This window comes from Takifugu flavidus, chromosome 15, assembly GCF_003711565.1.
Source record: "Takifugu flavidus isolate HTHZ2018 chromosome 15, ASM371156v2, whole genome shotgun sequence".
In the NCBI taxonomy this organism is placed as follows: domain Eukaryota; kingdom Metazoa; phylum Chordata; class Actinopteri; order Tetraodontiformes; family Tetraodontidae; genus Takifugu; species Takifugu flavidus.
The window spans coordinates 11,285,175-11,299,679 of record NC_079534.1 but is presented as its reverse complement, the minus strand read 5'-3'; the positions used below and the strand labels follow the sequence as shown (position 1 = coordinate 11,299,679).

At 44.2% G+C, this 14,505-nt stretch overlaps 4 protein-coding genes across 4 annotated transcripts; 2 read left to right on the top strand and 2 right to left on the bottom strand.

Annotated features, from left to right (window-relative positions):
* The first annotated feature begins 308 nt into the window (after window positions 1-308).
* On the top strand, window positions 309-2,438 carry admp (anti-dorsalizing morphogenic protein). The gene is made up of 5 exons (XM_057057427.1): window positions 309-985; window positions 1,079-1,215; window positions 1,312-1,434; window positions 1,519-1,708; window positions 1,806-2,438. The coding sequence occupies exons 1-5, from the start codon at window positions 661-663 to the stop codon at window positions 2,228-2,230; spliced, it is 1,200 nt and encodes a 399-aa protein (XP_056913407.1). The 5' UTR covers window positions 309-660; the 3' UTR covers window positions 2,231-2,438.
* Window positions 2,439-2,441: 3 nt separating this feature from the next.
* Window positions 2,442-5,446, bottom strand: LOC130539222 (excitatory amino acid transporter 1-like). The gene is made up of 10 exons (XM_057057426.1): window positions 5,256-5,446; window positions 4,965-5,102; window positions 4,510-4,717; window positions 4,392-4,434; window positions 4,241-4,304; window positions 3,965-4,139; window positions 3,625-3,858; window positions 3,288-3,482; window positions 3,014-3,148; window positions 2,442-2,944 (listed from the first exon to the last, which is right to left on the bottom strand). The coding sequence occupies exons 1-10, from the start codon at window positions 5,431-5,433 to the stop codon at window positions 2,806-2,808; spliced, it is 1,509 nt and encodes a 502-aa protein (XP_056913406.1). The 5' UTR covers window positions 5,434-5,446; the 3' UTR covers window positions 2,442-2,805.
* A 723-nt stretch (window positions 5,447-6,169) lies between these two features.
* cib3 (calcium and integrin binding family member 3) lies at window positions 6,170-9,290 on the top strand. The gene is made up of 6 exons (XM_057056739.1): window positions 6,170-6,871; window positions 7,141-7,175; window positions 7,383-7,494; window positions 8,129-8,276; window positions 8,877-9,072; window positions 9,153-9,290. Exons 1-6 carry the CDS (start codon window positions 6,821-6,823, stop codon window positions 9,172-9,174), a joined length of 564 nt encoding a protein of 187 aa, XP_056912719.1. The 5' UTR covers window positions 6,170-6,820; the 3' UTR covers window positions 9,175-9,290.
* Window positions 9,282-13,640, bottom strand: LOC130538817 (ras-related protein Rab-8A-like). Its single transcript, XM_057056737.1, has 8 exons — window positions 13,460-13,640; window positions 13,021-13,081; window positions 12,751-12,811; window positions 12,590-12,667; window positions 12,419-12,508; window positions 12,136-12,201; window positions 12,003-12,053; window positions 9,282-11,924 (listed from the first exon to the last, which is right to left on the bottom strand). Exons 1-8 carry the CDS (start codon window positions 13,581-13,583, stop codon window positions 11,835-11,837), a joined length of 621 nt encoding a protein of 206 aa, XP_056912717.1. The 5' UTR covers window positions 13,584-13,640; the 3' UTR covers window positions 9,282-11,834.
* Between the last annotated feature and the right edge of the window lie 865 nt (window positions 13,641-14,505).

The following is a 14,505-nucleotide window of genomic DNA, read 5'->3' as shown; positions in this document are numbered from 1 at the left end:
TGAAAGCTTCCGTTCAAAGGTATTCTACAGTATTAAACTAGTTGGTTTACTCAGTCTGGTTGGGGCTCCTACGGGGGAAATGAAAGTGTAAATAAAAGGGATGATTATCCAGCTGTAACCGGAGAAGCAGTTATGTAAATCGGGCGATGTGCAACCAGAGTCACCCGGCTCTTAATCGGAATAATTGGTTTTCCACCTGAAGACAGTGCGCCCATTATCTAATTTAATGGCTTCATGTGGAGGTCGTTAACCACTCGGGGTGAATACACTTCCCAAAGAGATCAGCCTCCGCGCCGATCCGGCAATCTCCCCCACATTCCTGTACTATAAAACGACCCACCAGAGAAAACGTGATATTCTGCTTTTGATTCCTCGGTGCGTTTGCAGCGTTTCCAAAGGCTGGATTGAGTTTATTTGGACACGCATCGCCAGACGCGGAGACAAAGGGCTTGAATAAAATCTCCACTCGGGTTCACACCTTGTTAACACTGCCATTAGTCGCCCTTTACATTCGCTGATTGGTGATTTACATTTGCGACCAAATAGCATCTTTACTGCTGTTTACCGAGGCTTTGAAAGACGCTGAAGGCTGAACGGCAGCATTTGATATAAAAAGTCGGGCTTCCAGGACCCAGCAGTCACTCCGGATCGAGGACACGGATGCTCCAGGGATCTCCCCAAATTTTAGAGATGTTGATGTTCTTGATCAGCCTCGCCGCATTGATGCGCACCAGCGGCGCACGACCGTCTCTCCGGAGCCTGGAGAATCACTTCACCATCGACAACGAGCCCGAGGAAGTCCGCTCGGCGGCCATCAAGAGACTGTTGGAGGTTTTTGGAATGGAGGACCCTCCCGCTATCCACGGGCACAAGCAGCCTCCCCAGTACATGCTTGATCTTTACAACACAGTTGCCGATGTGGACGGCGTAACCAAAGACCCGTATCTCCTGGAGGGGAACACTGTGCGCAGCTTCTTTGACAAACGTAAGCTCAGATTGATGCGTAAACTTGCAGAATGACGCAAATCCCGTCGCCTTTTTGCCCCCTGATCTGTAACGACGTGGTTTTTCGTTGCAGTGCGCAGCGAGCAGGTGGAGTACAGATTCAACCTGTCCACGGTTGCAAGCACGGAGAAGATTCTCACTGCGGAGCTGCATCTTTTCAAGCTGCGGCCTCAGACCACGCTGGCATTCAACAGACACCATTTCTGCCAGGTTTGTGCTCTTGCATGCGCACATCACCATCACACACGCACACACGCCTCTGGTTTAGGTGGGATTGTAACCCCCACCTCTGCTACTTGATTTCAGGTCAGCGTTTATCAGATAATGGACACCAGCAGAGGCAACAACACGCACGATAAGAAGTTGCTCTCCTCTCGACTCATTCCCGTGCACTCTGTTGGCTGGGAAGTGTTCACCATCACACAAGCCGTGAGTCACTATTTCTGAGCAAGCCCAAAGTCAAGCGCACGCGTCTTTCTGTCTGTGTCTAACGCGCACGGCTTTTTCCCAAAGGTCCGTTCTTGGATGTCAGACGAAGGCAGCAACCTGGGGCTCCACGTCGTGGTGCGGACCCTGGGAGGGAGCCAGATAGACAAGAAGCTGATTCGTTTCGCTTCGGGGCGCCACCATCACCAGAGCAAACAGCCCATGTTGGTCCTCTTCACCGACGATGGCCGCCACTCTGCAACTCTTGGAAGCACAGGTGAGGCTTCTGATAGAACAAGTGATGGTCGCCAGTCCGCCACTATTGGGCGTTCAGGTATTTTTGACATATGAAATCATTTTTCTTCTTTCACCAGATCCACATGACACCACGGCCACTTCCAGCCTGCCTCAGGGCCCCATGCTGGCTCCATCGTCCCGCACTGCCCGCTCTGCGGACTCCAGCGAGGAAGAGGGTGCGTCCATGCCCTGCCAGCGCCTCCCCCTCTATGTGGACTTTGAGGAGATCGGCTGGTCAGGCTGGATCGTGTCCCCTCGAGGGTACAATGCTTACCACTGCAAGGGCTCGTGCCCCTTTCCCCTGGGCCAGAACATGAGGCCGACCAACCACGCCACCGTCCAGTCCATCATTCACGCCTTGAAGCTGATCAAAAGCATCGAGACGCCGTGCTGCGTCCCCGACAAGCTCTTCTCCATCAACTTGCTCTACTTTGATGATGACGAGAACGTGGTGCTAAAACAGTACAAAGACATGGTGGCCGGAAGCTGCGGCTGCCACTGACATCAGCGGCGGCGACAGGCTGCACACATGGTCGATGCCTGAGCCCCGACTGTGGCGATGTATTATATGTAAATATGCATAAATTATAATATATGGCAGTGATGGAAGTGTTATCCTGTGGGGAGGGGGGGAATTTAAATGTATATATTCTATGTTTTCAACTGTGAGTTTCTGCACGGTCAGAATAAATCCTGTAAACAAATGAAAACCGTTGTGGTTTATTAACAGATTTATTAGAACTGAGCTGCAAACTGCAAATGCTGTCCTCTATAGTGTTTCACATCAGCCGATGATGGAAAATGATGCCAAATTTTACATCACACATGATGCAAAATGATCCTTCACCAGGCAAATTTGGTCATTTGCTGTATAGTTTATATAACACAGATAAAAATATTTTCCTCTTTTGATTTCCAGAAGGCAGCTATAAGTCTTTTAAAGCCAATTTGATCCTGAAGAGGAATTTAAGGAGAACAATAAAAGTTAGCTTTCATAGACTACTCAACTTTAGGATGAGGTGTTTTAGACCGACGTGTTGTTTCCATGGTTACTAGTGGGCGCACTGGTTCTGCTGCTCAGTGAGGATCGGATTCTCCTTGAGGGGAGCATTCTTCTGTAGAACAGGAGGGTTGAATCTCGCGTCGACACAGATGCTGCACCACACCCACACCGATGCTGTCGGCCAGCACGTTGGCGGCGGTCCTGAAGCGATCTCTGCACGAGGAAGGTTCTGAAGTTAGGAGCTCACCACGGCTATAGAGGAGCACAAAAAGATGCTCTTACAGTAACCAGTCAAATGAAATGATGAGAGAAAGGCTCTCAGGAGGAAGCCCGACTGAGGTCAGCACCAAGATCATGGTCAAGAGGCCGCCTTGTGGGATGCCTGCACCACCAGTGGCTGAAGCTGTAGCGGTCAAACTGCAAATGCAAAGTTTAAAATGGAGTTAATTCAAACCCAGCATGAATCACTGTTTAGTGTGGCGTTTACCATCGTCCAGCAGCAGCCAGGTCAGTGACACGCTGTCGCCTGGGGTTTGCATTCGCCATTTAATCCTACCTGATGATGAAGAGTTGAGCCACGTTAAGCTCTACACCATGAACTTGGGCGATAAATATGGCGGCCACAGCCTCATAGAGTGCTGTTCCGTCCAGAGTCAGTGCGGTCGCCATGGGCATCATGATGCGAGTCAGATGTTTTTCCATGTTGAGGTTGTTCTCCAAGCAGTTGATGGTGATGGGCAGAGTCATAATACTGGGAGAAAGAAAGACTCACGCTTGTCCTCAGTCGTACATTTCAAAGCTGTGAATTCTAGGAATTTAATATAGTTATGGGGAATTTTGTATGCTACAAAGGACAGGAATCGCCTTTCCCAACAGTCCCATTGTAGGCTGACCTGGAGGAAGTTCCAAATGCGGTGGTAAGTGCCTGGAGTAGCCCAGCCATAAACTTGAAGGGATTCTTCTGTGTGATAACAACATAAATGATAGGCAAGGTGACAAGACTGTGGAACAGCAGGCCTGTGATCACCGTGATTGAAAACATCCCAATCTGGCGGCCTAACATGCTAATATCCCTCAACTTCAGAAGCTCTCCTCCAACCAGGAAGGCGATTCCCACCGGAGAATACCTGCATCAAAAAGACAAAGGTTTGTCCACCGTAATAATGATGGAAACATACGTGTAGTCGTGCACGCAAGCACTCAGACACAATTAACAGTCTCTGTTGTTCTTACCAGATGGCTATGTTAATGAGCCGTACAGTGACTTTATGCAGGCAGTCAAAAAAATCCAGCATAGGTTTCGCCTCATTTTCCATACTGCCCAAGATGAGGCCAAAGGCGATGCAGATGACCAGTACCCCCAAAATGTTGACACCGTCTACACTGACAGTTGTTGGCATCTGTTCATCTGTGGAGATCCCAGTCAGATTCTGATAACACTGCATGTGAATACACATATAATTGCGATAATAGTGTTGATTATAAGGCTTGATATGAGATAAGACCTACCTAAAACGGCCTGTTGACTCTGATTTACCTGTGTATTTTTGTTGATAGAATACACAGTTTTATACTTTTTTTTTTTAAAGGGAGAAAGGGAAAATTGTCATCATCACATCCTGAAAAGGTCACGGCCAGAAGCAATAACTGCACATCTTACCTGACGGAAACAAGCGACCACTATATTTGCAGGAAATATGTTTCTGCGTGACAAAACAACATGTACAAGTTGATCTTCTGCGTGTGTTGACGTCTGACTGAATCATTTTTATAGCCACCTGATCAAATCGAGGAAGGCATCAACGGTGTTTCGGACCTCCTGTTCGCCGTGGGGGGGCGCTGTAACGTTGCTGGAAAATTTCCCCGGCTTGATCAGGACAACCGCAGCAATACCAGTAAGAACAGCCAGTAAAGAGGTAACTGCGTAATAACAAACACAGCAGAGGCCTATTTTTCCATAAGCCGCCCGTTTTGCAAAGGCCATTGCTGAAATGTGGGAAAATAGAGAGAATTTGATTAAAATGAAACACATTATAATGTCAAGTGATTGCTATAAATGATTGAATTGAGTTTCTGGATTTTACTGAAGCACTTGTACAGAGTATATTTAACATACCGTCTTAGGAAAACTCTTTTAAGATACAATTTTAAGCTATTTCTTTTATTTCCTTCTGCAAAACTCTGCAGCACTAAATATCAAATTTCACATCAACATCACGCTTGAGATTCTAACCTGTAATGACACTGGAGGCGATGAGAGGAAGCACCAGACATTGCAATATCTGCATCAACAATTCTCCCGGGAACATGAAGTATTTTATTTCTTTGGCTGTCATGTTGTAGGAGCGCAAAGTGATGCCCAGAGCAATGCCTGCAGAAATGAGTGTGACATCTGTGCGTGAGGGAGGTTTTAGACGTCCAGACAACTAATATATAACAAGATTAACTGATTCTGATTAAAATTAAACCAATTTTCCTCAATTAAATGCTTATATTTTCCAGAATGCTTCCTGGAAACACTCACCGATGGCGATCCCAAGAACAGTGAGAAGAATAAAAGCATGTCCCTTTAGGATACTCGTAACACTGCATTTTTTCTGTAGCGGCGAGTCCAAAGGCTCCTGGGATCCATGACAATCTGCCACATCCTCTGAGCTCAGTTTAGTGTGGGGCAACATCCTTTCCAAGTCGGTTCCCCACATAAAAGTGAGAAGAAGAAAAGTGGAGCAGTTTCAAACAGCTGTTAGTGTGTTATTGATAATTAAAAGGACAGAAAACCCGTTTCTTTAATTGTCCTCGGGCTGACTGTGTTAGTTACCATTATTGCTCATGAATATTCCATTTGTCAGGTTTGACAATATTTCAGGTTTTCTGTAAGCCAGGCAAGGGACTGCGAGACAGAAAACTCAGACTAATGTGCAGCATCAGCATTTTCTATTTGCAACGATCGTTCAGCAGTAAAAGCTTCTTCTAGAAAGTTTAATTTCAGCATTTCGTGAAGCTACATGTGGGAAAGCAGGCGAGACAATATTTGGATTTAGTAACATCTAAATTTAAAAACAGGATCTTAACCCAAAGTGAAATGCTATAAAAAAATATTAGCTCTGGATCAGGGGAAGAACATAACATCTACGGTAATATAAAAAACCAAGAGACAAGAGATGAAGAGACTAACATTTGCAGATCAGGCGAATGTCTGACAATGTTCAACTTTAGGCAAAAACTAGATAAAACCTACTCCTCCTGGTATGTTGAGCTCCACCCCTGAACTGCAAACATGCAACTGGCTGAGTCCAGCAGTTTTTGTGAAGTTGGAGCCCGGCAGATGCTGGCAGGGTTATCTTGTGCGTTCCCTTCGCCCTGGTTCCTCTCAGTATCAAGTATGTAAATATTTGACAATGTTTCTTCAAATATTTTAAAAAATACAGTCCTGCTAAAAGTTAAACATCTTTCTCTTGTTCTTGACAAAGAGAGTTGATGACAGAGCATCAGGATCTTGATTAAAGTAGTGCAAGTGGATCATATTTGCATCGATTCATTACTCAGCACATCACAGAAATACGCTTTAAATCCCAAATTGAGCATGTTAAGTAAAGTTGCACGCTCATTATTGTGAAGTGACCCCATATAAATGTTCAATCTATTTGATTTCAGTCCATTTTTGATTGATCACACAGCCAAACCTGCACAAAAAGTGGATAAATGTCTCCATATCAAATAATCAGCTGGAACAAAACAGGACTCGCATCAAAAAGTCTACTTTCCCACAACAAAACCGTGTTCTTCTAAAGAGTGTAACCTGAGCGGCGACCGGGGCGTCGGCCATGCAGTGGCACTAAAGGGGGTTGATACTGCTTGGCATGATGCTGGACGACAGCCCTTGTCCATTGTCAGAGGGGCTGCTATTCACAATGGGGAAAACGCCATTATAATGGGGACCAAAGCGCCCTGTGGCAGCCCGAAACCTGATCTCCTGTTTGGCTCCGGCTGGATCCTGTGCCGGTATTTCATATCTGGCATATCCAAAGACTCCAAAAAAGACGTGTGGCGTTGGAGCAGTGATGGCTGCCGAGCCTGACGGGTTCAGACATGGGGAATAAACAGACCACCTTTACAGCGCAGCAGCTGGACGCTTATCAGGTCAGTGGGTGTCCTGGAACTTCTGTATCAGCCCAAGAACTTCATCACAGGTATTTGTCTTTAACAGACCTGTTTGACCCTAAATCTCTCCTGGTGGATCAACCCAGGCTAATGATTATCATTAATGCTGTTGTGATTGACAGGTCATCAAATCTTCTTTTCGTTGTTTTACTTTCCTCTTTTATACACGGAAATTTGCGAATTTATTTAAAGAAGCAATGCTGAACATCTGCATTGACCTTCCTGCAACGACTTGCTTGTATTTTCAGGACTGTACATATTTCACAAGGAAGGAAATTCTCAGGTGAGAAAAGCCCATACAGGAAGTTCATCTGTATTTACATGTTTTTGTCTGAACGATAGCATCAGGGGGTCAGTGAGGTCACGATTAAATGGTGTCAGGACTATAGTGTACTGACCTTTGAGACACACGAGTCAGTGTATCTGCAAGACACACAGCAAAATAACTTGGAGGAGTTGGAGTTATTTCCCTGTCTTGAACTTTTCCCAGACTTTTCTACCGCTATCGGGATTTGGCCCCACAGCTCGTTCCTCTTGACTACACCAACCACCCAGATGTGACGCTACCATATGAGCTGATCGGCAGCATGCCAGAGCTGAAGGTAGGCCTACTGGACCTAACACACACACACACACACACACACACACACACACACACACACACACACACACACAATTCATAATTAATAGCCAACTAATCGACAGAATTCTTTGAAAGGTTATATGTTATCTGACTCCTTTAAACTTGGAGAATGCTGGCGTGTCCCTCATGGATCACTTGGAAATTGATATTTTAGATAAAGGACGCCACTCAGAAAATGTGTGGGAACACGGACTGTCAGGAGAAAGGGAGAGTGCACTGAAGATACTTTCCTTCCATGGCTTATTGTCCCAAGAGATCACAGTTGAATCCTCCTCATAGCATAAAAAAGCACATCTGTGTTTATTACATTCAATTTCCATTAACAGATTATTAAAAAAACAAAACAAACAACACTGGACATTTACAGCTACAAGATATTAGCAAACGACTAAACAGTCACCCATTTTAGCAAAGGGATGATCAAATTGAATAATTTAATATAATTTTGTAAATTATAATAATTAGGAAGTGTAATCCATCGTCTGCAAAGTACCTGGAGCTACTGGATAAATGTAAAGCAATCAATAAATTACATTTGCATCTAAAACCACGCTAAAACACAATCAGAATACTGGTTCCATTCTGCTGTGTAGGACAATCCATTTCGCCAAAGGATTGCCGAGGTCTTCTCTGAGGATGGACAGGGGAACATGACGCTGGACGACTTCTTGGACATGTTCTCCGTCCTGAGTGAGATGGCGCCACGTGACCTCAAAGCCTACTACGCTTTTAAAATTTACGGTAAAATATCCAAAAAGGAACACAATTTTAGGTCCATTTATTGTGTGAGTTAATGGAAGATGGAGGGGGACGCCCATTATCCAGTTAAAATATGTAGCAATTGAAAAAAACAACAACACACTCTTAAGTAAAACAAAAGGGCACATACTGAACATTAGCATTCGGTCTCAGGGTCATGATCAGCACACTAAGGGTCTCGTGTCCCCATAGTGTTTAATACGGTCCGTGGGTCTGCGGCCATAAGCGTGACGGGTGCTGCATAGGATGCTATTAATGTTTAAATAGTCTGTTATGGAAGCAAAGAGCTTGTCAAAGCCCGGTTTGTGCTCCGCACCAGGGTCCCCACTAATTAACAGACAGTGACAGATGAAGAAGTTACGTACACATGACCGTAGTCACGGGTCAGGGACACCTCTCGTGTGTCATTCAGACCCATAGGGCGGCGAGAACAACCACGGTGGTGAAGAATAAAAGCTGTGTGAGCAACCGAAGATGATGCTTGGTTTTGACGGCGTTGATACGTATGTCTTAGAGCAGCCAACAGTTGTAGGGTTTTTTCTTCTCCCCGTTCCTGATGTGTCTTCGTCAACGTTCTGCAAGATTTCAACAACGACGACTTCATCTGCAAGTCCGACCTGGAGAAGACGCTGAACAAACTCACCCGCAACGAGCTGACGGAGGACGAAGTGAGAATGGTGTGTGAGAAGGTGATCGACGAGGCCGACCTGGACAACGACGGGCGCCTGTCGCTGGAGGACTTCCAGCACATGATTGTTCAAGCTCCAGAGTTCCTCAGGTGCACCAAAAGTGGAAACATTACTTATTTATTTGGCAATCATAAAGACTTGAATTTAACAAAATTGTGACTGTTTGCAGCACTTTCCACATAAGGATTTAAGAAAAAAAAGCATCAAAACTCATCAACAGTATCACGGAGGATCTCAACAGATCAACTTAGAGCTCATCACTTTGCAACCAGTCTACCAAGTCAATCAATAAAGTCAATAAAGTTGAGCCGTCAGGCTTGTTTTATTAAATCAAACATACATTTACCTACAAACTGTAGATATAGCTTGATAAGGGTTCAGAAAGTACAGTACAATTAGATTTGAATGCGGTAACATCATTTTTTTGTTGTTTACAAAGTCTCCCATCGCACGCCTCATTCGACAAGATGGGAACTCGGCCGGAGCACGTGCGCAGTGACGTGCGACAGGGATTTTGAGGATATGCATTTTCAAACAGAGTCAAAAGGGAACATCGGCTAAGATGATGCCTTCCAAAGTCAAGTCCGGTTATGACTTAAGGCTAAATTATTCCACGCATGGGGGCGTTACTTCTCCACATTTTCCGGTCCGGACTGAAGCTGCCGTAAAGCAGCACCGCCGCGTCTACAGCCGGACCGTTTCCTATTGATGGCTCAGTAAACACTAGAGGCAAAGCACCCTTACATTCAACTGTACAGGTTTACAAGGATGTCTGAAAGTTACGTCAAACACGTCTGCGCACAGGTCCAAGGTTCACAATGCAGAGCTAACCTAACAGTCAGTGGTTAAGACCATATTTAGTCCCAAATGAGTTCATTTTAAAAGTAAGGGAAAGGGTGGCAGGCAAGCAAAAGCATCACTATTGTGCCTACTTCCGATTTTTAGACCAGGTAGGAAATATCACTGACAGCTGAAACTGAGGCTCGTAAATGCTGAGTCATCTCACAAGAATAGTTCGTTGGCTCGAGGTTGTTTTTTTTAAAAACTCAAATTCACTTGGCGGGCCACACAGTATGCTGTTGGTGGCGCCTCCCAGTGGGAGGAAGTGGAGAATACTGGCAGCAATGGTGTAATAAACCACATGAAGCAGACTTTGAATTAAAACCATAGCAGGGAGGAAGCCCAAAGTCTACAGATTGTTTTTGCTCTTTAAAGGAAAAAATAACGCATCGAAGCATAGTTTTTACAGTGAACAATTCACTGGCAGGAACGGGGAAGAGATCAGGTCAATGGTGATTGGAAGGAAAATTTGGGGATTATGTGCATTTAGCTTTAAGTTATTGCAAAACTATCACTTGGCACACACTACACACAAAACTCAAGTGGATGATAAAGTGCAAGGAGAGCCGTGGAACCGCCAGCATGAAACCGCAGCTATGATCACACTTCCTGTTTGACTAACCAGAGACGTCATTTAGCTTCAGCGTGAAACCGTTGCAAAACCGCCACGACACACTGAAAGGCAACGCTTATTTTATGCACAGGCAGCTTTTCGTTTGAGATTTAGAGGTGATTAAAAACCTGGTAAATAACGTGACATCATGCACCACCAGACGAAGCCTGAGCAGGACCTTGAACGCATCGCGCGCGGGTCGGTGCGCCCTGAACCACCTCGCCAGTGACCATATAATTAAAACCTTTTAATCAAATTTATTTCAGTCTTTCGATTTCACGTGAAGTGAAAGCATTTGCACGTCTGTTTCACTTGAGCCGTTCGGTCTCTGGCTGACATTTTAAACATTTAAAGAGCACTAATAAAAATAGATCTAAATATTACATTTGTAATCCTAAAACATTTTACATGTACTCATCCTTGATCTCCAGATGTAAAATACAGGTGCGTAGTAGAAAGAGTAACATCGGAAGAGCATATTTTTCTATGAAAGGGAACATCTGGACGATGCTCCTGCTTAGGTCCTTGACCCATTAAGCGCTGTGCATGAAAACAGACCTCTGGAAAGTGGAAGAGATCCATCACTGGAAGCTTTCAGAAAAGGAAGAGGGGAGGAAAAACACCCTCCCTTACTGAGAAGATTATGGTTTTTGTTGACTGGGGGGGACAACTTTCCCACAAACCTTGGTATTTCACTAATGTATGGTTTTCTGAGCGAATGCACTCATTTAAATAATCTCTCTGCACATGGAAATGAGGTCTGTCTCTACGATAGGTCACAAACATTTCTTTGCTGGAACATCCTTCCAGCCGGTCCACACTGAAGGAATGTGACCATTTGTGTGGGAGCCACTTATTTCTCTATTTATTTGCCCATATTTACTCAACTATAAACACAGCCTTGGAGACAAATGTTATTCCTTGTAAAAAACACAGGAGGGGCCACAACGCGTCAGTTTTCTTGACTGCTACAAAAGGGAAAGCTGATTTGGAAAGCTCAAAGGCTGGCTGTTGCATAAATAGCAGATATGTGGACTCATCTGATGGGTGGAGCAGATCAAAAAGTCAATGATCGCTTTCTTTTGGAAGTAAGAGAGCTAGAAATGGAATGATAGGATCTTTGCTGTTGCTCAGAACATAAACTCTGACCATCGCAGAGGAATGATGAACTAAATAGTGTCGCTTGAACGACGCTGCACTGAACATGACCCAACGTGAGGTAACAAGAACGTTCGCACACACTGCTGGAGAAAAGAAGTAAGGCGTGGTCCCAGGTGAAATACCATGGTTTCTGGGGGGGACAGGGTGCGGGTGAGTAAGACAAGGAAGGGAAAGGAAGTGCTCAGAGAGCGCACAGTCCATTTGCATTGAGCCGGCTGGCAGCCAGTGACAAAGGCCTCAGAGCAGGGTACAGCGGAAAAAACTGGTCTTTTTCTGAGGTTCTGATATCTTGACTCCATGGCTGCCCCCCTGTTGTGTGTTGCCCTCCTGCAAATACCAAAGAAAGGGTTCAATGCCGAATCTGTCTTATATCATGCAGTTACAGTATATTATCAGAGTTCATACCAATTTTGTGTCCATTTTTGATTTAATGTCTCTTGCAAGAGTCAGGAAGGCCTGTGGACCAAGAGACATATGAGGAACAGAAATTCTATATGATAAATTAAGCAGTTAAAGATAATCAAAGTTAAGTAGTTACATTTTCCACATTGATGTTGGCCTTTGCACTGGTCTCCATGAACTTTATCCCGTAGTCTAATGCAAGCTGCAAGTGGAACAACATTAAACAATTAAAAATATATTTTAAAGGTTTTCCAATTTAAAGCTGAATAATAACGTATTGGGAATATGACCCATCATGACAATTTGGCAGCCGCTTTAGCATTCATGTCCAGTCAATTATAAAGCAGGATCTCAAGATGCTTTTTATCGGCACCTTAAAAACAAAGCAATGGCCTGCAAAGAACAATTAAAATTCTTACCTGTTCCCCTCTATCTTTGGACACCTGGCGCTTATCATTGATGTCACACTTGTTCCCAAGCACCATCTTCTCAACATCAGCTGAGGCATGCTGAGCCAAAAGGAGAACATCTGTTTAAAATAGATCCTTAAACCAAGGCAAAGTATGGAAAACTGGAATGTTGGTGAATACCTCCTCGATGTTCCTTATCCAATTCTTGATATTATCAAAGGATTTCTCATTTGTGATGTCATAGACAAGCATGATACCCTAGAATGAAATAGAGAATGTGAATATTGTGACAGAAAGAACAGTTTTTTTAAAATCTTATTTATGTCTGGCCTCTACTGCACCATTGCTCCTCTGTAATAGGCTGTTGTGATTGTCCGGAAGCGTTCTTGACCCGCTGTGTCCCTAAAAACAAAGCAGTGGCCTCATGAATGGCGATTTCCTGCAAGTCATATTCATATCTCAAGGTGTTGCATTTAATAAATGCCATTGATAGATTCAGAAGAGACTGAAATTGTGGTTTGGCTCTTTTAGTGTGGACTATAAACGGATCAAAATGTGACTCATTTCCACCCCCACATGTTGTGCTTTTTACAGCCATTGTGCAAACTCACCATATTTGTAACTTTATCTTCTTGCCGTCAAGCTCTATTGTCCTGATCTTGAAATCAATGCCTGGAGAATCATCATGTTAAACGTTAGGCGAGGCAGGGCGCAGAGTTCCGGTGTCTGACCAGCATGTAGACGGAGCCCATTAGCTAGCGTCTACCCTCGGTTAGCAGGGAAGCTACCCGGCACCGCTTCAAAATAAAGCATGTACATTTCTATGTCCTCAATGCCCGGGGCAAACCACGCGGGCTTACATTTGCTTCTTCTACCATTTGACTAAGACGTTAGATCTGTGTGGATAAACGGTGAAAACAGCGTCGATTAACCACTAACCGAAACTAGTTAGACGTCAACATAGCAGCCAGCCTTCAAGGAAATAGCCCGAACCACCGAAAAGACAAGACAGAAGGACACTAACAAGCGATTTGCTTTGCTGAGCCTTACCTATGGTTGAGATAAAGGTTGAGTTAAAGGCGTCTTCCGAGAACCTGAACAGAACGCAGGTCTTCCCAACACCAGAATCGCCAATTAATAGTAACTTAAACAAATAGTCGTACGTCTTCGCCATACTTGATATTATTGCGGAAATCCCGCCCGACGAGCCAGTGACCTGAATTGACGGAAACGGCGCCCCCTATCGGCTAGGAATATTTACTGTTAGCCTTTATGTCACTGACTGCACATGGCTAGAAACAGCAGTCCTATTGTAACACGTCTACCACTGAAAGCGATCAATAACCCATTCTACACGTTTCGCATGCATGTAATCAAGTTTTGTGCGAGTGCAGGAACATGTTATGTTGGCCTTTTCATCAACACATGAATGTTTTTTGTATGAGCAAGCATTGTAGCCATTTATAAAACTCGGTGGAAAGCCCCTTGAGTATTTTTACCTTGTGAAAGTGTTGTGTTTGCTCCCTCTTTCAATGAATAAATAATTGTTTGCTTGACCTGAATGCTCCAGGTTTGTTTGGATATTTTCTCAGTTACCAAACTGCAAAATGCCCCGAGGACAGCTTACTCTGATATCCCTTTAGTTTTATCTTGTTACAACTATAGTGTAAAAGAAGCAAATTCCTCTGTGGGATTAAATGAGTATGCTTCTTCTCCTTTTCTTCCTTTGAGTCACTCAGATTTTTGACCTTGAACCAGTAGCTGAATGTTATGGCAGATAACTTTGCTCACTTTGTGGTTTGCAGTGTTGAATTATTCATTGTTTGCCTGTCGAATGGCATCATAATGCAGTCATAATCTGTCTGCTTTTCTAATGCGAAGGTTACAGGTCTGAAGTTCATATGCTGACATTCATGATGTCAAGGATGCCTTGCCAAGATAGAGAAATACATTTCTCAAAAACATCAAATTACCGGCATCTTTTTAGTACATATGCTGACTAAAAGAATCAAGACTTTTGGTTTTGTTTATTTCAGAATACCCTGCCAATACTTCTATGTCTTTAGTCAGATCTGTCCATTTTTAAATGAAAACTC

Bases quoted from the DNA above. Each gene is read 5' to 3' on its own strand.
- admp (XM_057057427.1), top strand. From the start codon at position 661: ATGCTCCAGGGATCTCCCCAAATTTTAGAGATGTTGATGTTCTTGATC. The intron at 1,216-1,311 runs GTTTGTGCTCTT...ACTTGATTTCAG, and splicing joins ACAGACACCATTTCTGCCAG to GTCAGCGTTTATCAGATAAT. The intron at 1,435-1,518 runs GTGAGTCACTAT...TTTTTCCCAAAG, and splicing joins TGTTCACCATCACACAAGCC to GTCCGTTCTTGGATGTCAGA.
- LOC130539222 (XM_057057426.1), bottom strand. From the start codon at position 5,433: ATGTGGGGAACCGACTTGGAAAGGATGTTGCCCCACACTAAACTGAGC. The intron at 4,718-4,964 runs GTTAGAATCTCA...CCCACATTTCAG, and splicing joins CGCCTCCAGTGTCATTACAG to CAATGGCCTTTGCAAAACGG. The intron at 3,483-3,624 runs GTCAGCCTACAA...TCTTTCTCCCAG, and splicing joins GCATTTGGAACTTCCTCCAG to TATTATGACTCTGCCCATCA.
- cib3 (XM_057056739.1), top strand. From the start codon at position 6,821: ATGGGGAATAAACAGACCACCTTTACAGCGCAGCAGCTGGACGCTTAT. The intron at 8,277-8,876 runs GTAAAATATCCA...ACGTTCTGCAAG, and splicing joins CTACGCTTTTAAAATTTACG to ATTTCAACAACGACGACTTC. The intron at 9,073-9,152 runs GTGCACCAAAAG...GACTGTTTGCAG, and splicing joins CAAGCTCCAGAGTTCCTCAG to CACTTTCCACATAAGGATTT.
- LOC130538817 (XM_057056737.1), bottom strand. From the start codon at position 13,583: ATGGCGAAGACGTACGACTATTTGTTTAAGTTACTATTAATTGGCGAT. The intron at 12,812-13,020 runs GTGAGTTTGCAC...CTTTGTTTTTAG, and splicing joins AAGATAAAGTTACAAATATG to GGACACAGCGGGTCAAGAAC. The intron at 11,925-12,002 runs GTATGAACTCTG...TGGTATTTGCAG, and splicing joins CAAAAATGGACACAAAATTG to GAGGGCAACACACAACAGGG.